This window comes from Primulina eburnea, chromosome 14 (assembly GCF_022965805.1).
Source record: "Primulina eburnea isolate SZY01 chromosome 14, ASM2296580v1, whole genome shotgun sequence".
NCBI classification, from domain to species: Eukaryota; Viridiplantae; Streptophyta; class Magnoliopsida; order Lamiales; family Gesneriaceae; genus Primulina; species Primulina eburnea.
In genome coordinates, this window is record NC_133114.1 from 16,870,368 (window position 1) to 16,897,835 (window position 27,468).

The window sequence follows — 27,468 nt, forward strand, 5'->3', positions numbered from 1 at the left end:
TTGCGATTGTGCAAGATCAGGCCGTTAGAATTTTAATCCGAACGCAGTATCTTATTCCTCTTGCTACGGGCTACACAAGGACGTAAGTTTTATTACGTTTTGAGATATTTTGGAAATATGATGTTTTCAGAATTGAATATGATTCAAATATGGTGTTTCTACTACCTTAGACATTGTATAATTGAAGTCAGATTAAAGAATAGACTGTTTATACAATTGTTATGATTTTTGAAAGATATTGACTGAGATTTAATACAAGATTTGTATTGTTCTTGATTCAAGAATAGAGAGTTGATTATTATACCGTATCCCTTTGTTATGAAATTCAGCATTTCTTGAGTTGAATCGCATAGATATTGACATGCTGGAATTAGAAGGGTGATGTTTTGGTATTGAGTATGAATTATGGTATTATAACTGTGATGTTCAGATTTACGGGGTTATTCAGATTGTATTGTTATGCCGTCAAAACATCAGTTGAGTTAGATTGATTGAGATTCATTGTTATATCGTTGACATTGATCAGATTGTATACCGATTGGAGTATTGATCAGAACATGTCTCGAATTGAGTTATATACTGATATGGTATTTATATGATTGTCATTATCAAATTTGGATATGGACAGATTGGGATACGAGACTTCGTCTTCATCAGATCGCAAAGAGAAAGGTATAAGTCAATGTGGTATTGGGAGATCGACTTGAGTCAGTTTAGACTTGAGTTTCCCTAAATCACATACTTTACTTTATTGCATTGATATTTGCATTGATTTGACTGATGTACTTGTTCTCTGGAATTATAGACAGCAGGTATCAGACGAGTAATCTTGTGACAGAAGTGCCTGATAGTGGTGGGATCGCCACGGGCACATTGCACTATGTCACAGGATAGTGTAGAAATCTTGTAGACGGAAGTGCCTGATAGTGGCAGGATCTCCACGGGCACATTGCACGATGTCTCAAGATGGGATATTAGCGATAGAGCTACAGTCCATGATGGTTAGGTCGAGACACCGGATGTTTGGTTATATCGAGTAAATAGGATTGGAATTCTTCTATTACGGAATTCGATATAGGAACACCATATTTGGTTATATCGAGTAATGGAATGACTGTTCCTTCTATTACGGAATTCGATGTAGGAATACCACATCTGGAAACCGGGATCCCTAGACTAGGACCGAGTCTAGTCTGAAATGATAGAGTTATGAGCATTGTCGACAGTCTATGATTGTTTATGTTTCAGATTTTGATACATATATCTGTTACCTGATTACATGCTTTATATTTGTTTATATGATTGCATGTTTCGTTGATTTATACTGGGATTTATTCTCACCGGAGTTATCCGGCTGTTGTCTTGTCTGTATTTGTACATGACAACAGGTGGGACAGGATCAGGGTCCAGGAGATGAGGAAAGATCGTGATTAGAGTGGAGGCTCCGGACTTGGATTAGAGATAGGGTTGGACACTTGACATTAGCTGTTTAAACCTTAGTTGAATAAATGTATGTGGTACATGATTTGTACTTTTATATACTGAGAAGTATATATGTATGTTTTATGTCACTACGTTCCGCATTTAAAAGAAAAAATTTAGACCCTGTTTTATAATTGATTAATTAGTCCCAATGATGTTTAAGAACTTGATTAGCGTCCGGGTCCCCACAACAGGTGGTATCAGAGCGATAGATCCTTTAGACTGAGTTAGATTGGGATAGAAGAGAATGAGCGGGGTAGATGAGTTTGTCTTCCTTGCATGTGATTGCTAGCATGAGATTTATTTTAGTATTGACTTACATGTGTGCTAGCATGAGACTATGTGTTACTGCTTTGAGATACATGTTTACCTGATTATTTGATTGGAATTGGTATTATGTATCACTGAATATGAATCAGATTTGATTCTTGATCAGCAGTAAGATGATCAGAGAAAGATTAGAACAGATTTGTTGTATTGGGTTACTAATGCTTTTGGTAATCAGATATACCTCCCCGAAGAATTCCGGAAAGAGGTAGTACTTCAATTGAACAGACAGATATGTCTGAAACTCAGATGGAAACACAGTTGAAGAGGTTTCAATCGTTTCAACCGCCGATTCTGAAGGGTACTGAGACGTCAGTAGATTTTGAGAATTGGCTTGAGGACACAGAAATGTTATTTGAATTTCTTGAGTTCACAGATGATTGTAGAATCAAGTTGATTGAGAACCAGTTGCAAGAGACTGCAAGAAGATGGTGGTTACTAACCAAAGGAGCCTTAGAACAGAATCGTTCAGTGATTACGTGAAAAATTTTCAAGGTTGAATTCTATCAAAGATTTTTCCCCATATCGTATAGAGAGGACAGAAGTGAAGAGTTTACAAACCTGAGACAGGGTCAGAGGAGTATTGATGAGTACTTGGCACAGTTCGTCACCTTGCTACGTTTTGCCCCTCTTGTGGCTAGAAATGATGATGCTATATCTAGTCGGTTCATTCAGGGATTGAATCCAGAGATACGTACATTGGTGAATGTGAAACGATCGATCAGTTTTGCTGATACATTGAATAGGGCCAAAAGAGCAGAAATAGTTCTGATGGGACAACAGGGAGCATTGTATGATCTTCCAGCACCAAATCCACAGCAACTGCATTCTAGAGTTGAGATTGGCAGCAGCAGTGGTAAAAAGAAATAACAGCTGAAAATTCAGAAGAAATAGTCTAAGAAGATGGGAAGTGAACCGAGTGATTCATCTAGCTCCAGTGTTTCCGGCCCGAGTTATACTGGCGTATATTGCAGAGCTTGTGGAGGAAGACATCCTACAGAGCAATGCCAGGGAGTGACTGGCATTTGCAATATCTGCAAACAGCGGGGACACTTTTCTAGAGTTTGTCCACAGAGAGATTCCCGAAGATTTCAGGGATTAGGACCATCTGGTGGCAGTGACCGAAGAACAGACCCAAGAGGCACTTGATGATATAGTGCCAGGTACTGTTCTTTTATGATTGTATTGCATATATATTGATATATACTAATGCATTTCCTATGTTTTACCTAAGTGCATTGATATATGTTGTACCTGTTGGGTCTGTATTTACTGTAGTATTGATGTCGTTACCTTTTGAGAAAGAAAGATTGATATCAGAGATTTCTGTAAATATTGTATACTACAGTAAGATGAGAACGATATTGAGCTAGATTATGATGTACTTGTGTTTCTGATTTGATTGCATTATTGATATTAATATGCTAAACAAGTACAGAACTATTATAGATTCTTTTCAAGAGAATGTAAGATTCAGACCAGATATGGCTGATAAGTAGAGGTTACACAGTAAGGATTCTAGATTCAGAATTCCTTTGATATTGGTGCTGTCTAGGGACTCGATTAATACAGAAAGGGACAGATGGTATCCTTATGTATTCAGTAGATGTACTGAAATCGAGACTAGCATTGGAAGATTTGCCAATGATGTACGAGTTGGCTGATGTTTGCCCAGATAAGATTTTAGATTTGCTTTGTATTAGAAAGATAAATTTCAGAATTGAATCGACACCAAGTACTGTTTGTTGTTTTTGAATTCAGTACATAATGATATTGAATGTACAGAATGAGACAGAATGAATTGAAAGATCAGTAGAAGAGTACCGACCAAGAGTTACATCTGATTTAGTGTTGCTCTTTGGCATGTGTCAGTATATTCAGAGATGTTCTGATGATTTTATGCTCATTGTATCTATGAGATTTTGATATAATTGCAGCATTTGATTGATCGAATCGAATATCTGAAGATTTTATTGAATATTTTGAGAACTGTGATGATTGTATACAGAAATTGTTCAGATAAAAATCCTGCTTGAAACAGATTGTATTCAGAGTATGAGATATCTGAAGTTAGTATACCGATTGATTTTGACACAGTTGAGATCATAATCAGTGACTGAGAATGATACCGATATCAGAAATATCAGAAATTTCAGAGATGTCAGAAATGTCAGAAATTTATTTTGTCTGAGTTGGCAGATTATCTGATCTGATTGTGCTTTGAACTGCTTGAGAGTTGTTTGCTTCTAGATTAGTATTGATACAGATTGTATTGTTGGAGGCATATTATATTTGCAGATGATATAGCAGTGGATACAGACAGGCAGAAGATGTGATCAGTTAATCAGAATTGATATTTTTGTCAGAAATTGCAGTTTTATAAGTTCATTGAATCTACTAGATTAGTATATATTATTATTGTCTGAATCTGATTTGATATTACTGTTATTTTGAATCAGTGTTTGATACAGATTATTGTGAACCGTTGAGATTACATACAGTTCAAACCAAATCAGAGCTGAATTCGAGAATTACAGCAGTTCAGAAATTTGATCAGAATGTTCAGACCTTGAATTTGATAATCAGAGCAGAACATCGATCAGAGTAACAGATATGTGATTTATACTGTATAAGAATGATTGTCTTGTGATGTCAAGTGTTTCAGAATGATACAGCAGAGTTGATATTGATAGTCAGAGTCGAATACCAGGTAGGTATTTTTTCTTTAATTTTATTATTAACTAATTTGTTTATATCAATAGTTCGGATCTGAAATGACAGACAGGGTCAGAAACATACAGTAATGAATTCAGTTTTCGTTTTTGATGACTGAGAATGTATGATATTCGAACAGATAGTTTTGATATAGACAGATTAAATCAGTTGTGACAGAATTTGTACTGAAAGGTTGGCAGAATTTGTACTGAAACGTCTGAATCGGCAAATAATGAAAATAGAAAGATAGAGATTAGAAGATTTATTACCGAATTTGTATATTTTGATTTGACACGGGGAGTATATTTCGATGAATTTCGTAATAAGTTCACTATAATACTTTCCAGATTATGATATGATATGATTGTAATTGACAGATTGTTCAATCTATATCTATTAGTTTGTACCAGATAACGTACAAACATGACCAAATGACACAGATCGATGTCAGAGAAGTGGTCAGAGTAATCGGAATGCCACTATAGATTATATCAAATTGTGATTTGATTGATTTTGTAATTGTGGCAGAATATACTATGAACTCATGCACATATTATCCACAGACAGATAGATAGTCAGAGCGTATTTTCCAGATATTGGAAGAGATTGATGAAGTTGTAGTGCTGGATGCTAGCACTAGTTGATATGATATATAGTCACCGTGTGAATTATTGTATTCAGATTATCAGATGGATAATGAGATAGTTACAGATGACACATTATACAGTGAGTACTGCAGAGATTCTTAGGTATAAGAATCGTGTCTCGAAGATACTTGAAATAGGATCTGATACGGTCAGAGATATGACAAAGAAAATGTAGCTAAATTCAGAAGAGAATGAAAATAGCTCAGACTAGATAGACTTAATATGCCAACGCCGAATGACGACGATTGGTATGTAAGACCAAAGATAGAATATATCCTTGAATGGGATAAACAGATTTGACAACAGCTGATGGTAGTGATTTGTTATGAGCTGTAGATTGGCATATACGGATGTTGTATAGCCAGTAATGCGAGATTGATTCTGTCAGAAGGATTTGGAGAAGTATTATGATAGTATACTTAATGAATTCTTATTCCAGACTGGAATCAGATATTTGAGTTTGATTTAAACTCTATTATACATTTCTTCTAGTATATCTGAATTGATTACTTATGAGTTCGAGGACGAACTCAGGTCTAAGAGGGGGAGAAATGTAATGCCCAAGAATTATAGGATTGATAAGACAAGATTATGAGATGTTGCATGGACAGAAGGAGAGAAACGATGTGGCGAAACTTGAATTTATTGCCAAAGTAAGACCGCACCCGCGGTGCCAGACATGACCGCACCCGCGATGCATGGACAGAAAATGGAACAATTTTCCAGTAGCCACACCGCACCCGCGGTGCAAGAAAGACCGCACCCGCGGTGCAGCTACAGTAGGGTGATCGCACCCGCGGTACAAACAAGACCGCACCCGCGGTCGTCGAAATTCAGAAAATGAAAGTGCTGCCGAAGCATGAGCGAACCCGCGCTCCTTGAGTCACCGCACCCGCGGTCATGCATGTTGCATGAAAAATAAGCCACGTTTCCTGGTGTTGCATGCAGTATATATAGAAGAATTACACGTTTTTCCCTCAAAAATTCAGAATAGGGTCGAAGATTTTGAGAGAAAAATCCTTACGCCTTTTTAGATTTGCGATTGTGCAAGATCAGGCCGTTAGAATTTTAATCCGAACGCAGTATCTTATTCCTCTTGCTACGGGCTACACAAGGACGTAAGTTTTATTACGTTTTGAGATATTTTGGAAATATGATGTTTTCAGAATTGAATATGATTCAGATATGGTGTTTCTACTACCGTAGATATTGTATAATTGAAGTCAGATTAAAGAATAGACTGTTTATACAATTGTTATGATTTTTGAAAGATATTGACTGAGATTCAATACAAGATTTGTATTGTTCTTGATTCAAGAATAGAGAGTTGATTATTATACCGTATCCCTTTGTTATGAAATTCAGCATTTCTTGAGTTGAATCGCATAGATATTGACATGCTAGAATTAGGAGGGTGATGTTATGGTATTGAGTATCAATTCTGGTATTATATCTGTGATATTCAGATTTACGGGGTTATTCAGATTGTATTGTTATGCCGTCGAAACATCAGTTGAGTTAGATTTATTGAGATTCATTGTTATATCGTTGACATTGATCAGATTGTATACCGATTGGAGTATTGATCAGAACATGTCTCGAATTGAGTTATATACTGATATGGTATTTATATGATTGTCATTATCAGATTTGGATATGGACAGATTGGGATACGAGACTTCGTCTTCATCAGATCGCAAAGAGAAAGGTATAAGTCAATGTGGTATTGGGAGATCGACTTGAGTCGGTTTAGACTTGAGTTTCCCTAAATCACATACTTTACTTTATTGCATTGATATTTGCCTGATTTGACTGATGTACTTGTTCTCTGGAATTATAGACCGCAGGTATCAGACGAGTAATCTTGTGACAGAAGTGCCTGATAGTGGTGGGATCACCACGGGCACATTGCACTATGTCACAGGATAGTGTAGAAATCTTGTAGACGGAAGTGCCTGATAGGGGCATGATCGCCACGGGCACATTGCACGATGTCTCAAGACGGGATATTAGCGATAGAGCTACAGTCCATGACGGTTAGGTCGGGACACCGGATGTTTGGTAAAATATCGAGTAAATAGAATTGGAATTCTTCTATTACGGAATTCGATATAGGAGCACCATATTTGGTTATATCGAGTAATGGAATGATTGTTCCTTCTATTACGGAATTCGATGTAGGAATACCACATCTGGAAACCGGGATCCCTAGACTAGGACCGAGTCTAGTCTGAATGATAGAGTTATGAGCATTGTCGACAGTCTATGATTGTTTATGTTTCAGATTTTGATACATATATCTGTTACCTGATTACATGCTTTATATTTGTTTATATGATTGCATGTTTCGTTGATTTATACTGGGATTTATTCTCACCGGAGTTATCCGGCTGTTGTCTTGTCTGTATGTGTATATGACAACAGGTGAAACAGGATCAGGGTCCAGGAGATGAGGAAATATCGTGATTAGAGTGGAGGCTCCAGACTTGGATTAGAGATAGGGTTGGACACTTGACATTAGCTGTTTAAACCTTAGTTGAATAAATGTATGTGGTACATGATTTGTACTTTTATATACTGAGAAGTATATATGTATGTTTTATGTCACTACGTTCCGCATTTAAAAGAAAAAATTTAGACCCTGTTTTATAATTGATTAATTAGTCCCAATGATGTTTAAGAACTTGATTAGCGTCCGGGTCCCCACACCATTGTTACTCAGGCATCTTTTGTTGAATATAATTTTATTCTTGTAAATATGTTTCGAAGATCAATTTTAATCATTTTATTTAAAATCGTGTAATTAAGTGAATGACCATTATCATTGTTAAATTGTATAATTATGTGGTTATTTATTCTTTTGTGATATGCACATGTATTTAACATAATTATAAAAATTTAATAATGACATCAGATATTTAATTACATGATATTGACGAAATTATAATTGTCGAAACATAATTACATTTTTAATAATGATATCAGATATTTAATTACATGATATTGACGAAATTATAATTGTCGAAACATAATTACATTATTATAATTGATTCAGCAAAAAATTCATGATTAAAATTACCACAATCATATACATACAAAACTGAAATTAATATATTTCATTTAATAACTTATAAGATCACGTAGAATCTCAAATTTAATTTAATAAATTATATGATAAGAGTTATGCCCATAATTAAAATATTGGAATCGCATTTTAAAATACGACCTCTTATGCTTAAAATCGCATCGCTAATGTCAAAGATGTTTTACCACATGGCGAAATTACAAGTTGATAGCCGAAAACACTTCTCACCATTCAGAATTCATTTGAGCACTATTCTTTTTATGTTCTATAAGAATTCATTTAAACACTTGATTTTCATATGCTTAGAGGGATTGAAAGGGAAGAAACAAACATGTTAATGCTGATTGAATAATATAGCAAACCATAAAAGTAACATATTGGAATGTGGAATCAAATATAGCAATATAATGTTGAGCTAGAAACCAGCCCACCCAGCAGGTTGGGGATTCAACTTATTTTCCACGCTCTTCGACTCACCAAATCGTTGAGACTTGCTCAATCCACGCATGGGTACATTTATCTTTGAGGTATCCGACGGATCCGCCTTAAAATTCTCGGATCCAAATCCCCAAGCATTGGTACTAGAAGATGGCTCGATGGGCTTCTTACTCTGCTGACCATTTCTTGTTCTGACAGATTTAGGGGTGTTGTCTGGAGGCAACGTCGGTGGCCTGGAATCATCAGTGAAAGCCTGCCACTGTTGAGGATCCGGGCTAATGGAATTTCGGTCAAATAAACCCTGTTTCAATTCCCAAACCGTTCCTTCAATCTTCTCATTCTGTATTTCAGTGACAGATTAAAGAATTTAGTTTACAAGAAGTTTGAATAATTATAGGCACATGCATTGGACGGATTAACATACAGGTGGAGTAGTGGATGATTGGTTGCTGGGCTGATCTTTACTCGGTGATGGAGTTCTCGCAGCTAGAGCTTGCTTAAGATCCTGTATTTCTTGGCGCTGGGACCGACAAATTGCAGAGAGCTTTTCGTATTTGGAGGTTATTTCTGCCTTTTCTGTATTGGCATGTGCAAGTTGCTCTCTCACCTTTTTTAGCTCTGCCCCCAAGAACTCTTCCTTCTCCGATCTCTGACCATCAGTGCCAGGACTTTTCTTGTTACTGCCAAATTCTGCTACAAAAGCATTGAATGCATCATTTTGAAAGGTGGGTGCGTCCTCTGGTTTCGGGGATCTCAATCTTTCTGTACTTTTGTTTGAATCATCCGTAAATGGTGAATTTTCAAAACTTGGTCTGTCGACTGATCTACCTGGTGTGCTCTTTTGGACTGTAGAAGATTGAAAATTTTGCTCCTTATATGGAGTTGAATAGGAAGCAGGATGCTTTTCAGGACAGATCTTGTCATGTCCAGATAATGTATGATTGGTTCCGTCTTCATCATACTTAGGCCGGCTCTCGTCCTCATGGATCACTGAATCTTTTGCATGTTCGGAGGTCCAGAAAGCACCAAAAGGGCCTGCACTTTCGCCTGTTCTGAGAATATTTGGAACTAATGATGCGTTTTGAGCTCCAGCTGAGGGAGGCGGAGGTGGACTTCTACGAGGCATTGGATTGGACTTGTTTGCAGGCTTTGGCATGCCTGCAACCAGCCATTAATTAGAAGAGCTCAATAAAAGCAAGGTAGTGCAAAATGGAGAAAAATTAATAGTCTTATCATTTGACCACAAATTTTCTTCACACTCGAATAGAGAAATGTTAGAAATCGAATCACGGCATTCTTCAACTAAGACTTGACAACAGTCACCTGCAAGAACATCAGTAGTCTGTTGCGGCATTTCCGGAGGTCCGTCAGGTAGTGATTTCTGTGACCCTTCTGGTAAAAGGCTATTAACACGGAACCAGACCTGCAGCCAAAGGAATCAACAAAAGTAATTGATAAGCACGCATGCAAGCTTAGCCCTCATGATAGCTCTGGGCACAAAGAACTACAACTAACCTAAGTTGATGGAGATGAATCAGAATCAAGCAAAATGCTTGCCTGCGTGATATCCGGTCTGTCATTTGGGGAAGATTGAAGCATGTCTCTTATAAGGTCTGTCAGTGATGAGTTGTACTTTGGAAAATCTGGGATGCGATAGTTCCCATTCAAAATTTGGAGCTTTGATTCACCGTCGAATGCTAACTTGAAGTAACATATGCGAAAAAGGAGACATCCAAGTGCCTGTAGTTAAAAGGCTCAGCCTTAGGTAACTAACAAGCTTAGGGAAAGCTGATAGAAAGTTCTGCTGGATTCATTAACAGGATTTAAGAACCAGTCAACTTACCCATATATCTACTTTCTCATTTATAAGTTCTCTGCGAAAAAGATCCCACAACTAAAAAATAGAGAGAGAAGAGACATCAGTTGACTGCCAAAAAAAAATGCAAAAGTGAGATATCAGTAGACAATTGTTACCTCAGGAGCTCTATATGCTGGTGTTGTGTATTTTCTAATATTATCTTCCTCGATACCCATTTCCTCAGGTTTCTCAAAACGTTTGTGATTTGTGGAAGTACTACCAAAATCACACAACTTCCACAATCCATCAGACCCCAGCAAAAGATTCTCAGCCTTCAAGTCTCTACACAATGCAACTCAAGAATGATGAACAGATAGAAACTTAAAAATAAGTGGAGCAAAATCAAGTGATCAATGCCCCTCAGCAAAGAAGAATCATGCGCTAGTCTATATATAATTTAAACTAAAGAGCACACAAAATCCATGACTGTAAAACTTTAGCAATTCTTATTAAGCAGGCCTAAAGGAAAGAAGTAATGCAGAGAATTTCAGTATGCTTGCCCACACAAGTGCAAGTAGAAGAAAAAAACAAGATGTGAATAAACTTCCCTACCTCATAAAAAACAGATGAAATCTTTTCCTGATGAGAATCATAATTTTAACAGTCCTTTAGGACGTGATATTCTCAACAGAAAGATGTATTAACAAAATTATCCGAAGCATAATATTGGGGCATTTAAAAGAAAAGGTCCACGCAACAATTAGTTGAAAGCACAAATATTATATCAAATCCCAAAATTATGCAGTTATAGATAAGAAAGATCAAGTACAATACCGGTGTGCAATAGGTGGACTGTGGCAGTGCATTGCAAAAACAGCATTGCACACATCCCGAAAAATTGTTAGAACCTGCTTTTCCTCAAAGAACCCAGCCCCCCTGCTCTCAAGCACATTGACCAGAGATTTCTCACAACATTCCATGAGAAGGAGGATCTCCTTGGTACGTCCCATATCAAAAACAGCATGAGCACAATAAGTGACAACATTGGGATGCCCTTTGAGAGATTTCATGACTGATATCTCTTTCATTGCTAGCTCTAGTGACTCTTCATCATTGCATATAATGTGCTTTAAGGCAAATGGCTTGGAACCATGTATTGCATCTCTAGATGAGTAGACACATGAGAATCCACCTTCAGCGATGACATTACGAACCTGAACCTTGAAATTGCCAATGTCAATGATGCGACCTTCCAGCCCATTTTGTTCTTTATGCGTGAAGGGTTTGAATCTCCACATGACTGGTGGTGACTCCTTTAAAGCAAAGGTTAATGCGTGAAATAGGATAAAATTTTCTAGAAGTCAGCTACATGTGATATGAGACAACGGTAAACAAAATCCAATTCAAGATGAGCTAAATTTAATCATACAACTCTGAATGAACCCTATATTGCATTAAAATGAAGTTTTTTTTTGATAGGGTCACCAAAAAGAAGTCATTGCTAAAAAAACAGTTATTTAAAAGGAAGGAAAAGGTCCGGGGCGGTCTATCGATAAAACTAAATATACAAATGCTGCATACACGAAAAATCAAAATGGGTGATCAAACCTTCATTAAGAATCAATACCATCCATCAAAACACATCAAATGGCTAGACCGAGAACAATAACTTGAGAATGACTATGCAGATCCCTTTAATTTAACTAAAGGCCGAATGAACCAGCAGGAGTCCAGAAATTCTAGGAAGAAACATAAGAGGCAAAGATGCTAAAAGAATGTTCTTTCAATTTTTGTATTTGATATGCTAAAAGGATGGAAAAACATACGATTTATAAAATTATATCTAAACAATCTCTACAAATATGCAAATATCCAGGTTTCCGAAACGATTGGCTCTCAACAAGACCCTTGATGATCATCTATCAACTTCACCATTTACATGCATATTACAAAATTACCACAGCATATCAAAGCAATGATTGTGAAGGTTCCATTCATGAAATTTTGAAAAATATTTATCATTCGGGTTGGATCTATAACCACTTTTACAAAACTAATGTTCCTAGAAATCCCAGATTAAGGAAACAAAACAGGTAAGCAAATACCATCCATAAAATGAACAAAACCAAATTCATGATCACTCCTTTGATTTCAGTTTGATCTCCAAAAGAAAGACTACTGCTGCAACCAGAATTTTTCAGGATTAACACGATTAAAGAAAGTGAGAAACTTCCAAACCAAACCTACGATATAAATACACACACATTCTTTACCTATAATTGCATTCGGCAGAACATATGAATATATCACGATTTCATAAATACATAGCTCAACATAAATTTCAAACCAAGAGAACTTTAGCTTAAGGTTCCTCTCTTCCATCAGATCCAAAAACCTTTCGACTACTTCGAAAACGAAATAAATAAACACCATTCACCCCAATAGTTTCCACTGTTAGATGACGCTAATTGTGGTGGCTATGGAAAGGACGGGAAGTGGCGGCAACTGGGAGAGGATTAAAATACTTAATCGTAAAAATTAGATACAAAAACAATCTGAAAACAATAAAATTTCAGGTCTTGAGCTGTGATTCACCTGATCGACCAAAAACATGGAATCAAACTGCTTTCATCAAAACTCAACAACTAAGATTTCTGTATACCTCGTAAAAATGGAACTCGATCCGAAACCCAGGAACGATTCAATGAAGGAGATCTGGAAAATGCTGGGTTTTGGATTTCGATAACTGAGCCGCAAAGAGAGTGAATTGCTGGGAAAATGTGCGAGGGGTCATCAGCTAATTGCGATATCTTTGAATCGTATCTTGACAAAATGATGGCCGCCTGTACAAAAAGAAGCAAACCATATGACTTATTTTAATGATATTTTTATTTTAAATTATCTGATGAATTAAATAAATTAAATAATTTATATATATATATATATATATATATATATATATATAATTTGCAGTGGAAAGATCTTATGCTTCACTAAAATCGAAATTTTGTTAATTAAAAAATATTTTTAAAATAAATATTATTATTCATAATGACAGTAAAAAAAATTATATAATCAAAGGAATGTTAGGTTAGGTCACGTATATTTTTTCAAGTAAAAATAATAATTAGATTTGAAGTATCTAACTGAAGTAGATGACATAATTTTCTTTACCCAATGATACCCCATGGATGAGCCCATTATCTCTCGTCTATCCCTAACCCAAATGAAAGACAGGCTCATCGAGAGCCCACGTATTCTCTTATAAATACTAGGTTTGAGTGTTAATTCATTCATTCATTATATCGTTTTCAGCAGCACCCTTAGCTGCTCCCCCATATATCCTCAGTCTTTGACTTGAGCGTCGGATGGGCTACGCCAGGACACCCTCTTGGCCCCCTCCTAACGATCTTATTTGTGATTTCAGGCTCAGGGTAATTTCAGAACCCGCGTCTGGACTAGTGACACTTGCTGGAATCGGACCCTAAATTTTCCGTGAGTATCACTTGGCGCCGTCTGTGGGAAAACTTGAGTTGAGACGTAGAGATGGTAGGCAGGAAAGGAAGTAGAAGAGCTACCTCAGCAATATCGCGTCCTCAAAGGGGACCCGAACAGTCTCATGTTGAGACAAGATAGGAACAACCGCATCTTGAGACGAGACAGGAACAACCTCGTCAAGAGACGAGAACCGAGCAGCCCATTCACGAGACGAGTGTCGAGCAAACTCGTCCCAATGAGAATGTGGGGAATTTGACCCTGGAACAGCTGGGCCAATTTTATCACCCGAACTGTGGATGAAGCCATAAAAAGAACCGAGAGTCTATTTTTGCTGAAGAGCAGACTACTCGCCAGGAGCGAGAGGAAGATGCTAAGGGCCACCAGAGCAGAGTTGAAGAGACACAGCCCCACCAAAGTGGGGAGATTAGTGAGATAGGAGAGATGTGGAAGGAAATACCGATGTTGAGGCAGCAGTTGGGAAGCAGAGCGCCGGCACCCAAGAGAGGAAATCCTTTTTCACTAGCCATTTTAGAAGAAAGGCTTCCTCCAAATTTTTGACAGTCGAATGTGGGAGAGTACGATGGATATACTGACCCCGAAGAACACTTGGGGAGATTTGAGAATGCGGCTTTGTTGTATCAATATTCAGATGGAGTCAGGTGCAGGGTGTTTTTGGGCACGTTGGTGAGGTCAGCCCAGCAATGGTTTAATACCCTGCAACCCAACTCCATACAGTCTTTTGAGGATTTTGCTACAGCTTTCTTGCACAGATTTGCCAGCAAGCAAGAGGCACCCGAAAAATTATTTGATCCTGTTTGTGATGAAACAACAAGAGGCTGAAACTTTGCGAGAATTTGTCCAGCGTTCAACAACGCAGCGCTGGAGATACCAGCGGCCATTCCTGACATCATGATAAGTTCCTTTACCCAGGGACTTAGAGGAGGAGAGTTCTTTAAATCATTAGTAAAGAAACCTCCATCAAGTTATGATGAGCTGTTATCTCGGGTGGAAAAATATGTAAATCTCGAAGATGCCCAGCGGCATAAGAGGATGGAGCAGCGACCTGGGGGAAGTAAAGTTGAGGGAGCGGAAAGAGGAAGTAGGAAGAGAGGCGCGGGCGAGAGAGAGGATGATAAGGCTAGGGACAAAAGACAATTCTCATCACATGTTCCTCGGAATAGGAGTCGTGACGAGGTGATGGAGGTGAAGGAGCCCGAGGAGAGGTGGGAGAAGTCGCGAAGGGCTAAGAGCAGTGCTAGGTTGCCTTCGTGGGACAGACGAGAAGGATCTGCATCCGGGAGTCGACCGAGGTCTCGCCCGTCCCCTAGGCGTGGTCAAGGCCCTCCATGGATAAATCAGAGGGTCGGGGAGCAGAGAGATGAAGGTCGAGGTCAAGGTGTTCCTCAGGAACTCGTCGAACCGAGGAGAGGAATGAATGAGGATAACCACCCTATTAGAGGAATGATTCATATGATCTCGGGGGGTGTTACTGATGGAGACTCTGGGCGAGCTCGGAAGGCACATGGGAGAAGGTTGGAGAACTTTGAGATATCTAAGGGTGCAGACTTACCACAAGACCCCGTCATCAGCTTTGGGGTGGAAGACCTTCGAAGCGTTGTGATTCCACATAACGATTCCTTGGTGGTAACGACCACAATTGCCAATTATGATGTGGCGAGGATATTTATTGATAATGGAAGCTCCGTGAACGTCTTGTTCAAGAGAACGTTGGATCAAATGAAGATGGAAGGATTTGAGTTTGAGCCGGTATCCACCCCGCTGTATGGATTGGCAGGACATCCCATCCCGCCGCTCGGTCAGATTGTCCTTCCTCTATCTTTGGGACATGAGCCTCAGCGGGTAACAAAAATGACAACATTTACTGTGGTGGACACCCCATCTGCTTACAATGGAATTCTGGGGCGACCAGCCCTAAAGGATTTCAGAGCTGTAGCGTCCACGTATCATCAAAAGTTGAAGTTTCCTGTAGGGAAGGAGGTTGGAGTTTTATACGAGGATCAGAGGGTCGCGCGTCGATGTTATGAAGGGCAGTGAGGGAGGAAGGGAAAAGAGCGCGTTTGGAGGTTAACATGATTAGGAAAGGAAGAACTGTGTAACTTTGTCCTGTGGAGGTACAAGAGGAGCAGAGATAAAAGTTGGAGAATGCGTCGGGCAAGGGTCTAAAGAGGCTGAGGAACGCTTGCCACCTTAGAGAATGTTAATCTTGACTTGAATTTTGCTGTATTTTGTTTCTGAATTTATCTTATGTTATCAGTTGAAAGTTAATAAAGCCAAGTTCTTATATTAAGTTCGTGGATGTTTTTGTATTGTGAGGATGAAATGAATTAAATTTTCTTGCTAAGGCATCGCCTAGCAGAAGAGAAGATTAGAAGAGAAGAATTTTATTTTCCTGGTAAGGCATCACCTAGCAGAGGAGTTAGGGGTGGAGGTGTTGAATTTTATTTTCCTGCTAAGGTATTACCTAGCGGAGGAGTAAGGGGGTGGAGGTGTTGAATTTTATTTTCCTGCTAAGGCGTCCCCTAGCAGAGGAGTTAGGGGGTGAGGGTGGAGAATCTTTATTTTCCTGCTAAGGTGTCGCCTAGCATAGGAGTTAGGGGGTGAGGGTGGAGAATCTTTATGTTCCTGCTAAGGCATCGCCGAGCAGAGGAGCAGAGTTGGGGATTAGGAGAATCTTTATTTTCCTGCTAAGGTGTCGTCTAGCAGAGGAGTTAGGGGGTGAGCGGAGTTGGGGATGAGGAGAATTTTTTATTTTCCTGCTAAGGTGTCGCCTAGCAGAGGAGTTAGGGGGTGAGGGTGGAGAATCTTTATGTTCATGCTAAGGTATCGCCTAGCAGAGGAGCAGAGTTGGGGATGAGGAGAATCTTTATTTTCCTGCTAAGGTGTCGCCTAGCAGAGGAGTTAGGGGTGAGCGGAGTTGGGGATGAGGATAATTTTTTATTTTCCTGCTAAGGTGTCGCCTAGCAGAGGAGTTAGGGGGTGAGGGTGGAGAATATTTATTTTCCTGCTAAAGTGTCGCCTAGCAGAGGAGTTAGGGGGTGAGGGTGGAGAATCTTTATTTTCCTGCTAAGGCATCGCCTAGCAGAGGAGCAGAGTTGGGGATGAGGAGAATTTTTATTTTCCTGCTAAGGTGTCACATAGCAGAGGAGTTAGGGGGTGAGCTGTAACGAACCGTATTCTTTACTACTTAAAATTTGTGGAAAAAATTAAGATTTTCTTTTAAACTAAATGAAATACGGAAATGAAATCAAATACGGTCGTCACTACATCCTTCATCAATAAAAATATTTGAAATCGACATCACCAATAAAATTTGCTGAAAAGAAACACTTCGTCACTCATCATTCATAAAATATCTTTAAAATCAACCATCACAATTAAAAATTCGCTAAAAGAGAAGCTATCTCGAAAAGTCTCACAACCCAATCATAAAATCAGAGTATAAATGTAATTTCTTAAAAACTTAAGATAGCGTATGCGGTCCTCGGGTTTAGCCTGCCGCTCAGTCCAAGCCTGCCCCTTGGTCACCACCTCCTGCCTCCTCGTCAACATACTCACCTGCATCGATCAAGTCTAGTGAGTCTAAAGACTCAACACGTATAAACTGGGATAACGAGTACTACATAATAAAATCACATGCAACTTTAAAATAGGACATACATAACTTGAAGCTTGGACTTGCATAATAAACTTGGACATACGTACGTACATAATTTAGACGTGCCATCAACATAAACTTTCATAAACATACTGCATACTTGAACATACGTAACTTCATCATTTTGCGTAGAGGCATGTTTCAAAGCAAGTGATCCATAACATAATAAACGCCTGATCAGACAAACCACAGTACTGAGCTGACAGGGACGTATCCACTGCCACATACATGAGATCCCCGTTCATAATTTAACGGGCTGGTTGGTCCCCGTTCATAATTTAACGCTTTCCAACCACGATCTAACCCGTTCATAATTTAACGGGCGGATTGGTCCCCGTTCATAATTTAACGCTTTCTAATCCTAAACATAATTTGGTCACAAGACATTTAGCATACCTCAAAAACTTGAAATATTTTCTTGCACGTCAACATACTTACTTGGTGTTGAGGGCTTCGTTGTATCTCACTTGGGGCCGCTACTGCATATACTAACATAAATTTTTAAATACTTAACTTGCATGTCTTAGATGTAGGTACTCGAGCTCACCACCAAAGTGAATAAGTAGCTTAGGACATTCTAGTTCGCTCCTAGCTTGACCTCGTTTAATCATCGTACTAAACCATGACGTAAAACCACAAAACAAATCCTATATTTTTACATAAATAAATTTTAACCATGGTGCTAAACCATGATATAGAACCCCGAAGCAAATCCTAAAAAAAAAAAAAAAAAATTTTTTTTAAAACTTTTTTTTTTTTAAAGGGTGTACACGGACCCCGTGTAGGGGTCCGTGTACGGGTCCGGGTAGGCTCTGGAAATTCGTATTTTTGAAGGAAAAAGGACACGGACTCCGTGCCGGGGTCCGGGTACCCTCTGGACTTGCAAACTCACGAAAATTCACTAACTTATTCATTCACCCTTTCACTCCAAGCCTAAGGACCATGAACCAACACCTAAAAACTCATCCTAGGATGTTATTACATTGATTCAAACCCATAAAAACGCCCCAAACGTCCCTAAGCATCAACAATTAATTCCAACACAACAATAACTCGTAATTAGGCATCGTTTCGCTTCCTACGACTTCTATTACATCCCAAGCCAAACCCGACCCAAACGAACCGCCAAATAACACCTAAATACATATCGTAACATATATAAATGCAGTAGCACAAGCCCGGCGATGTCCAACGAAGCCTGCAACAAATAACTTCAAGAACACAATTTACATAAAAGTCGCAGCTTGAGCAGTCCCACGAAAAACGTCATAACTCACTCAATTTTTATCCAAATATTTCGAATTTACTGTCAAATCGAAGATATCAAAAAGTTCTACAATTTTTACGTTTAAAGCTTTCTCAGAATCATGACCGAAAAGTCGCAGTATTTAAAAAGACAGTAAAAACGTGATTTTAGATCTAAAATTAATTCAAAACTGATCCGAATCGTTTTCTGCTCAAACGACGAACGTCACACATATATTTTTACGCATAAAATAACGCAACACATAATATGACATGATCGATGCAGAAAGAACAGATTATACGTGCCTTTTGATATTTAAAAATACCATAACGACGATACCGAAGCGGAGATAGCGCTAGGATTGATCCGGGACGATGGTGGCTCGATTATCTTGCAATAAAAGCTCCGAAAACTAGTTGGAAAATAAAGGGGAAGGGGCGGCTGCTGTGGTGCCAAGAACCCTAAAGTTTTCTTATCAAAATATTCAATTGAAATGCGTATGTGTGTGTTGTGTGAGTTTAACGTGTGTAAGTGTGTGTTAGTGGTGTGTGTGTGCGTGTGTTAGGGTAAAATTTAGGTAATTTAGTTGTTTAATTGTCCTATTAAAATGCTAAATAAAAGGCTAATCAAGTTGCTCCTTAACAATGCTAGTTAAAATGTTATAAAGATGCTAATCCACTATTAACTTTAAATAAACTCTCTTAATTTAAAATTAATGCACAAATGCCAACTTTAAAAGTCTTAAAATTCTAAACTTCCTAAATAAATAATTTAGGCTTTAAAATACTAAAACTAAATAAATTATTCAAAATACCCCTTCCTAACTTAAAATAAAAATACCGCATTATAAAATCGCCTAAATCGTCGCCGGTCTCATTTCCTCGATCCCGCCTCGAATAATCGCCTGAGACATAAAACTCAAGGAAAATGTTTTAACGTGAATCAACTAAACATATTATAATTTAAAATAATGCAAATTCATAAATCATGAATTAAAACCCAATTTAATGAAATAAACATGCATTAAAACCATTTAGAAAAATACATAAGGAATTTAATAACTTGCACACACGTGGTTCATGTGGACCTCAAATTTTCGGGACGTCACAATCTATCCCCCTTAATTTGAATTTCGTCCCTGAAATTCGTTTATCCTCGATAATCTAAAAGTTAGATTCTTAATTCTAGTATCCCAACGATCCACGCTACCGCTGCGCTACTCTGAATAAAATTAAGTCTTATGTTGTCTTTACGTCTCTTCAATCCTAATTAAGTTGCCTACCAAAAAAAAAACCTCGTTTTCTAATCGCGACTTAAAACGACTTATGGTAACTTAGCTTTACTTTACTATGACCTCGAATTCTGACTTTTCTCACCGTTCTCAATATTAGAAATGGAGGTTCAAACTTATCGTATCTTACAATCCTTATACTATACCTGTAATGTCAACGACCTATTACATTAGCATTTATGCCGTTCAACTTAAGAACTCTTAGCACCAAAGGTTACTTATCAACTTCTATCCTCGACAATACACTTAAAAGTTAAATCTTATCTTAACCCCATAATAATATTGGCATACAATCCTTGAATCAGATCTTTCCTTACGACACCAAACTTACGTAACTTAGTTATTTACAAGTACGTCCCAAATATAAGATTGTTGCCAATCTTTAATTTCGAATAACAAAAATCCATAAACTCAACATACATAATGTTGATCTTCTACTTAAATAATGAAATCTTTCTAGCATCAATCACATGCTTAAAATATTTTCTTCACGATTACAATATAGTTGATGCCTAAGACACTTGGACCTTCCTCATTGGAATGTATGTCCCACTTAGACGTATCCTCAATACTCAATTAATTCTAGCGTATAAAACTTAATAAGTTTCCTTTGTTAATGATGGACTAACTCTAATAAATCAACTCCACTTATAACCAATAGAATTCTAGAATCCCCATATCAAGCTTTTGGATTTCTTACTCAATAAAAATCTTAATATTCATTCATTGATAACTTATGTTGAACACTACTAATTCCCTTTTGTTTTTATTTCACCCAAAAATTTCGTATGAACAAATATCCCATAAATTTGAAATTCAACCTTACGCAACCCAATTAGTTTTGGACAACATAATTTCAACACACATATTCACTTATTCTCAAGTTTCTTAATAACTTACAAAAATTTCTCAAGATAGGATGTCTACCTCCATTCTTACATGCGTCTATCGAGTAGCCTAACCATCAATCATACCCAACTCTCTAGAAAAACCATATTCCAACAAAAATATAGTTCTAACTGTTAAGATCATGACTAAAACTTATGACACGTCAAACTTAATTTCCCAAAAATTTGCTAGTTCAATGTCTACTCTTATAACTTAGCTAACCGATCAACTTTACCTTAAATCTTCATCACTCTGAATTCCTAATTTGCTACAACATTATTTCACAAACGTTTAACCTTTCAAGCCTAAGATTGATTCATCCAACAATGTCCTTGATTACCATTCTTTATAACATTATAACCCAGATATATAAAGGTTCTAAATATTCTTCTAGCCTAAATCCCTGAAAATTCCTATCACTTAAACCATTCAATTCTCACTTGTCGCTAAACTAGTTTCCCCAATTTCTTAACAATTACAAAATCAATTCCAAATTTCCTTGATAATCACTCAACCTTGTCCATAGTTTTGAAAATCCTACAATTACCCATAAGTCCTTGGCGTTCCTAATTCCATCTTATAGATTTCTCGTAACATAAAGTTCAATAATTTTAAGCTTATTAAACCCAAAATCAATTCAATAACCTCGAAAAGCTGCTGATCTTACTCAAGTGTTCCTCAAAAGTTCGAACTTAATCCTCAAAAACTTCGAAATTTGTAATTTGGCCCTTAAAGTTCTCGAAAATTACTATTTTGGCCCCTACAACCACACGAAATTTGCATTTCCGGTCCCCAATAAAATTTTCGATTTTTGCCTCATTTAACCTTAAAATCCTCAAAACTCAGAATTTAATCCCAAACTTCGGTAAATTCGAAAATAGTCCCTTAGAAATATTTTTTTTGCACTTAAGTCCTCAATTACTGGTTATTACTATTAGGTCTTTAAAATTCTCAATTTATGCAATTCAATCCTTATAACTAATCTTACGTTTCCATCAATACTAAAAATCCCAAATTATACACTTTTTTTTCTTTATACTTCTAAAGGTCGTCACAGATTTCGAATCATTAATCTTTATACGAAGTTTTCAAAACTTAACTCATCTAGTAACCACGAATCATCAGTATTAAAAAATTTTACTTCCCAAAAGCATTCGGAATTTTCATGACTAAAGAGTAGAACATCAGTGCTTAATAACCAAAAATCAATATACTCAAATAGCTATCAACACTTCGTAACGCCCAAAAGCTAAATTCTTAATCATGTCCAAGTCCACTACGCAAGCATGCAAGAAAATTAAATAATTTCTCATTTCATGTCGTAACATGCATAAAATTTTTAGAGATCCAATCTCAATTCATAACGACAGATAAACATGTACTCTAAAACGTACGTCATGTAAACATACAGGTGATTGCATTAAAACATGCACTTGCTGAAATCATGACTTGAATGCTTAATACATGAAATAATTTAAAACCTTAAAACTTACAGACTTGAGGTGTGACTTCGTGAGCTTCTTGCGACTGGCAGTAGGCATAACCCTTTACAAGAACACCGCTCTGATACCAACTGTAACAAACCGTATTCTTTAATACTTAAAATTTGCGGAAAAATTTAAGATTTTCTTTTAAACTAAATGAAATGCGGAAATGAAATCAAATACGGTCGTCACTACATCCTTCATCAATAAAAATATTTGAAATCGACATCACCAATAAAATTTGCTGAAAAGAAACACTTCGTCACTCATCATTCATAAAATATCTTTAAAATCAACCATCACAATTAAAAATTCGCTAAAAGAGAAGCTATCTCGAAAAGTCTCACAACCCAATCATAAAATCAGAGTATAAATGTAATTTCTTAAAAACTTAAGATAGCGTATGCGGTCCTCGGGTTTAGCCTGCCGCTCAGTCCAAGCCTGCCCCTTGGTCACCACCTCCTGCCTCCTCGTCAACATACTCACCTGCATCAATCAAGTCTGGTGAGTCTTTCAACACGTATAAACTGGGATAACGAGTACTACATAATAAAATCGCATGCAACTTTAAAATAGGACATACATAACTTGAAGCTTGGACTTGCATAATAAACTTGGACATACGTACGTACATAATTTAGACGTGCCATCAACATAAACTTTCATAAACATACTGCATACTTGAACATACGTAACTTCATCATTTTGCGTAGAGGCATGTTTCAAAGCAAGTGACCCATAACATAATAAACGCCTGATCAGACAAACCACAGTACTGGGCTTACAGGGACGTATCCACTGCCACATACATGAGATCCCCGTTCATAATTTAACGGGCTGGTTGGTCCCCGTTCATAATTTAACGCTTTCCAACCACGATCTAACCCGTTCATAATTTAACGGGCGGATTGGTCCCGGTTCATAATTTAACGTTTTCTAATCCTAAACATAATTTGGTCACAAGACATTTAGCATACCTCAAAAACTTGAAATATTTTCTTGCACGTCAACATACTTACTTGGTGTTGAGGGCTTCGTTGTATCTCACTTGGGACCGCTACTGCATTTACTAACATAAATTTTTAAATACTTAACTTGCATGTCTTAGATGTAGGTACTCGAGCTCACCACCAAAGTGAATAAGAAGCTTAGGACATTCTAGTTCGCTCCTAGCTTGACCTCGTTTAATCATCGTACTAAACCATGACGTAAAACCACAAAACAAATCCTATATTTTTACATAAATAAATTTTAACCATGGTGCTAAACCATGATATAAAACCCCGAAGCAAATCCTAAAAAAAAAAAAAAAAATTTTAAAATTTTTTTTTTTAAAGGGTGTACACGGACCCCGTGTAGGGGTCCGTGTACGGGTCCGAGTAGGCTCTGGAAATTCGTATTTTTGAAGGAAAAAGGACACGGACTCCGTGCCGGGGTCCGGGAAAGGGTCCGGGTACCCTTTGGACTTGCAAACTCACGAAAATTCACTAACTTATTCATTCACCCTTTCACTCCAAGCCTAAGGACCATGAACCAACACCTCAAAACTCATCCTAGGATGTTATGACATTGATTCAAACCCATAAAAACGCCCCAAACGTCCCTAAGCATCAACAATTAATTCCAACACAATAATAACTCGTAATGAGACATCGTTTCGCTTCCTACGACTTCTATTACATCCCAAGCCAAACCCGACCCAAACGAACCACCAAATAACACCTAAATACATATCGTAACATATATAAATGCAGTAACACAAGCCCGGCGATGTCCAACGAAGCCTGCAACAAATAACTTCAAGAACACAATTTACATAAAAGTCGCAGCTTGAGCAGTCCCACGAAAAACGTCATAACTCACTCAATTTTTATCCAAATATTTCGAATTTACTGTCAAATCGAAGATATCGAAAAGTTCTACAATTTTTATGTTTAAAGTTTTCTCAGAATCATGACCGAAAAGTCGCAGTATTTAAAAAGTCAGTAAAAACGTGATTTTAGATCTAAAATTAATTCAAAACTGATCCGAATCGTTTTCTGCTCAAACGACGAACGTCACACATATATTTTTACGCATAAAATAACGCAACACATAATATGACATGATCGATGCAGAAAGAACAGATTATACGTGCCTTTTGATATTTAAAAATACCATAACGACGATACCGAAGCGGAGATGGCGCTAGAATTGATCCGGGACGATGGTGGCTCGATTATCTTGCAATAAAAGCTCCGAAAACTAGTTGGAAAATAAAGGGGAAGGGGCGGCTGCTGTGGTGCCAAGAACCCTAAAGTTTTCTTATCAAAATATTCAATTGAAATGCGTATGTGTGTGTTGTGTGAGTTTAACGTGTGTAAGTGTGTGTTAGTGGTGTGTGTGCGTGTGTTAGGGTAAAATTTAGGTAATTTAATTGTTTAATTGTCCTATTAAAATGCTAAATAAAAGGCTAATCAAGTTGCTCCTTAACAATGCTAGTTAAAATGTTATAAAGATGCTAATCCACTATTAACTTTAAATAAACTCTCTTAATTTAAAATTAATGCACAAATGCCAACTTTAAAAGTCTTAAAATTCTAAACTTCCTAAATAAATAATTTAGGCTTTAAAATACTAAAACTAAATAAATTATTCAAAATACCCCTTCCTAACTTAAAATAAAAATACCGCATTATAAAATCTCCTAAATCGTCGCCGGTCTCATTTCCTCGATCCCGCCTCGAATAATCGCCTGAGACATAAAACTCAAGGAAAACGTTTTAACGTGAATCAACTAAACATATTATAATTAAAAATAATGCAAATTCATAAATCATGAATTAAAACCCAATTTAATGAAATAAACATGCATTAAAACCATTTAGAAAAATACATAAGGAATTTAATAACTTGCACACACGTGGTTCATAAGGTATCACGTAGCAGAGGAGTTAGATGGTGGAGGTGTTGAATCTTTATTTTCCTGCTAAGGCATCGCCTAGCATAGGAGTTAGAGGGTGATGATGTGAAATCTTTATTTTCCTGCTAAGGCTTCGCCTAGCAGAGGAGTTAGAGGATGACGAGGTGAAATCTTTATTTTCCTGCTAAGGCGTCGCCTAGCAGAGGAGCAGAGTTTGGCCGGAGAAAAATTAAATTTTACTGCTAAGGCATCGCCTAGTAGAGGAGCAGAGTTTGGGAGGAGAAAAATTTATTTGGTTTGGCGATAACGAAAAATGTTTGCCGCTGCAAAAATTACGGGGATTGACCTGCATGAGGGCGAGGCTGCATGAGGGCGAGGGGCGAGGTTGCGAGCTGGCGTCCGCTGAGCAGGCACGAGCGCACGGTGGGCGAGCTGTTGTGGGCGAGCGTGGCAGACGGGGCAGGCGCACGGTGGGCGAGCTGGGGGTGAGGGCGAGCTGATGTGGGCGAGCGTGGCAGACGGGGCAGGCGCACGGTGGGCGAGCTGGGGGTGAGGGCGAGCTGCTGTGGGCGAGCGTGGCAGACGGGGCAGGCGCACGGTGGGCGAGCTGCTGGGGGGGGGAGTGGGGCAGGCGCGCGGTGGGCGAGCTGCTGTGGGCGAGTGAGGTGCGCTCGGCAGGGGCGCCCTGCAGGAGTGCTCGGTGAGGACGAGCATGTGCGCGCTGGCTGCGCGTGCATGGCAGGAGGGTGAGAGGCGCTTGGCGAGGGTGTAGCAGCGTGCTGGCAAGGCTGGCGGTTGAGGCGAGGGCAGCGTCGCGGCAGTGTGATTCGGCGAGGGGCGAGCGTGCGGCAGTGACGAACGGCTGGAAGAAAATGCACAACTCGCACTCGGTAGACCGAGAACAACGCAATTAATCGAAATTTGAACCTACGATTCAGTTAGACTCGGGAGGGGGAGATTGGTGATACCTCAGGGATGAACCTTTCAAGATCCGGCCCAAACTCCCTGCCCATCTCTGAGGCCCACATGTGACTGGCCCATGACAAGCTCAGGTATTCTCTTATAAATACCAGGTTTGAGTGTTAATTCATTCATTCATTATATCGTTTTCAACAGCACCCTTAGCTGCTTCCTCATATATCCTCGGTCTTTGACTTGAGCGTCGGAGGGGCTACGCCAGGACACCCTCCTGGCCCCCTCCTAACGATCTTATTTGTGATTTCAGGCTCAGGGTAATTTCAGAACCCGCGTCTGGACTAGTGACACTTGCTGGAATCGGACCCTAAATTTCCTGTGAGTATCACCCAATTTGTTCGTAATTCTATCAAGCAAATATGGTTTGGTTTTTGTCTAGATCGCAAAATCCTTTTTATATATTCTTTAAAAAATATATATAATTCAGTATCAATAAAAAAAGGAAATTGGAGAAAATTTCATATTTCAAAACAAAACTTTACAACCGGTGAAAATATTCTCTGCATATTTGAATCAAGAAACATTTTGTTTAAAAAATACATTTTTCAAATATATTTGAGTGTTTTTAAATAAACATGAGAAGATCATATTTTTTATTAAAATATTTGACCAAAATTATTTTGCTAATTACCCAATTTTTAGTCTATTTTTTCAATAATTAAAATTTGCAATTTCTTTTTTAATGCATTTGAATGATTATCAAGTTGAAACTTCTTTGGATGTACTTGACATCACTATTATTACCTTCGAGCAGGAAAAATTTACTTTCAGTTCGAAATTTGAATCATGTAAATTCTCTCAAGTATGCAACAGTTGACATATGTTGCACCATCATGAAAAACATTCACTGAACATTATGGATTGCATCTTTATAATATTTCACTTGAAAGAGAAAATATTTCACCCTAATACATTAGATAATGACCAATAATATTTGAGCGAGTACACAATTCTAATTTATGATGTGTTATTAAAATATGTTATTTCTCAATTTACTTTGTAGTTGGTGTTTTATA

At 37.9% G+C, this 27,468-nt stretch overlaps 1 protein-coding gene across 2 annotated transcripts; it reads right to left on the minus strand.

Moving 5' to 3' along the window:
* Positions 1-8,567: 8,567 nt before the first annotated feature.
* Positions 8,568-13,354, minus strand: LOC140811695 (uncharacterized). 2 transcript variants are annotated; one of them, XM_073169749.1, is made up of 9 exons: positions 13,155-13,344; positions 12,766-12,997; positions 11,327-11,805; positions 10,669-10,834; positions 10,538-10,588; positions 10,252-10,434; positions 10,018-10,117; positions 9,119-9,852; positions 8,568-9,034 (listed from the first exon to the last, which is right to left on the minus strand). In XM_073169749.1, the coding sequence occupies exons 3-9, from the start codon at positions 11,788-11,790 to the stop codon at positions 8,672-8,674; spliced, it is 2,061 nt and encodes a 686-aa protein (XP_073025850.1). In that variant the 5' UTR covers positions 11,791-11,805; positions 12,766-12,997; positions 13,155-13,344; the 3' UTR covers positions 8,568-8,671. The 2 variants fall into 2 exon arrangements, with proteins under 2 accessions (XP_073025850.1, XP_073025849.1); XM_073169748.1 differs by lacking the exon at positions 12,766-12,997 and having other exon boundaries at positions 13,155-13,354.
* Between the last annotated feature and the right edge of the window lie 14,114 nt (positions 13,355-27,468).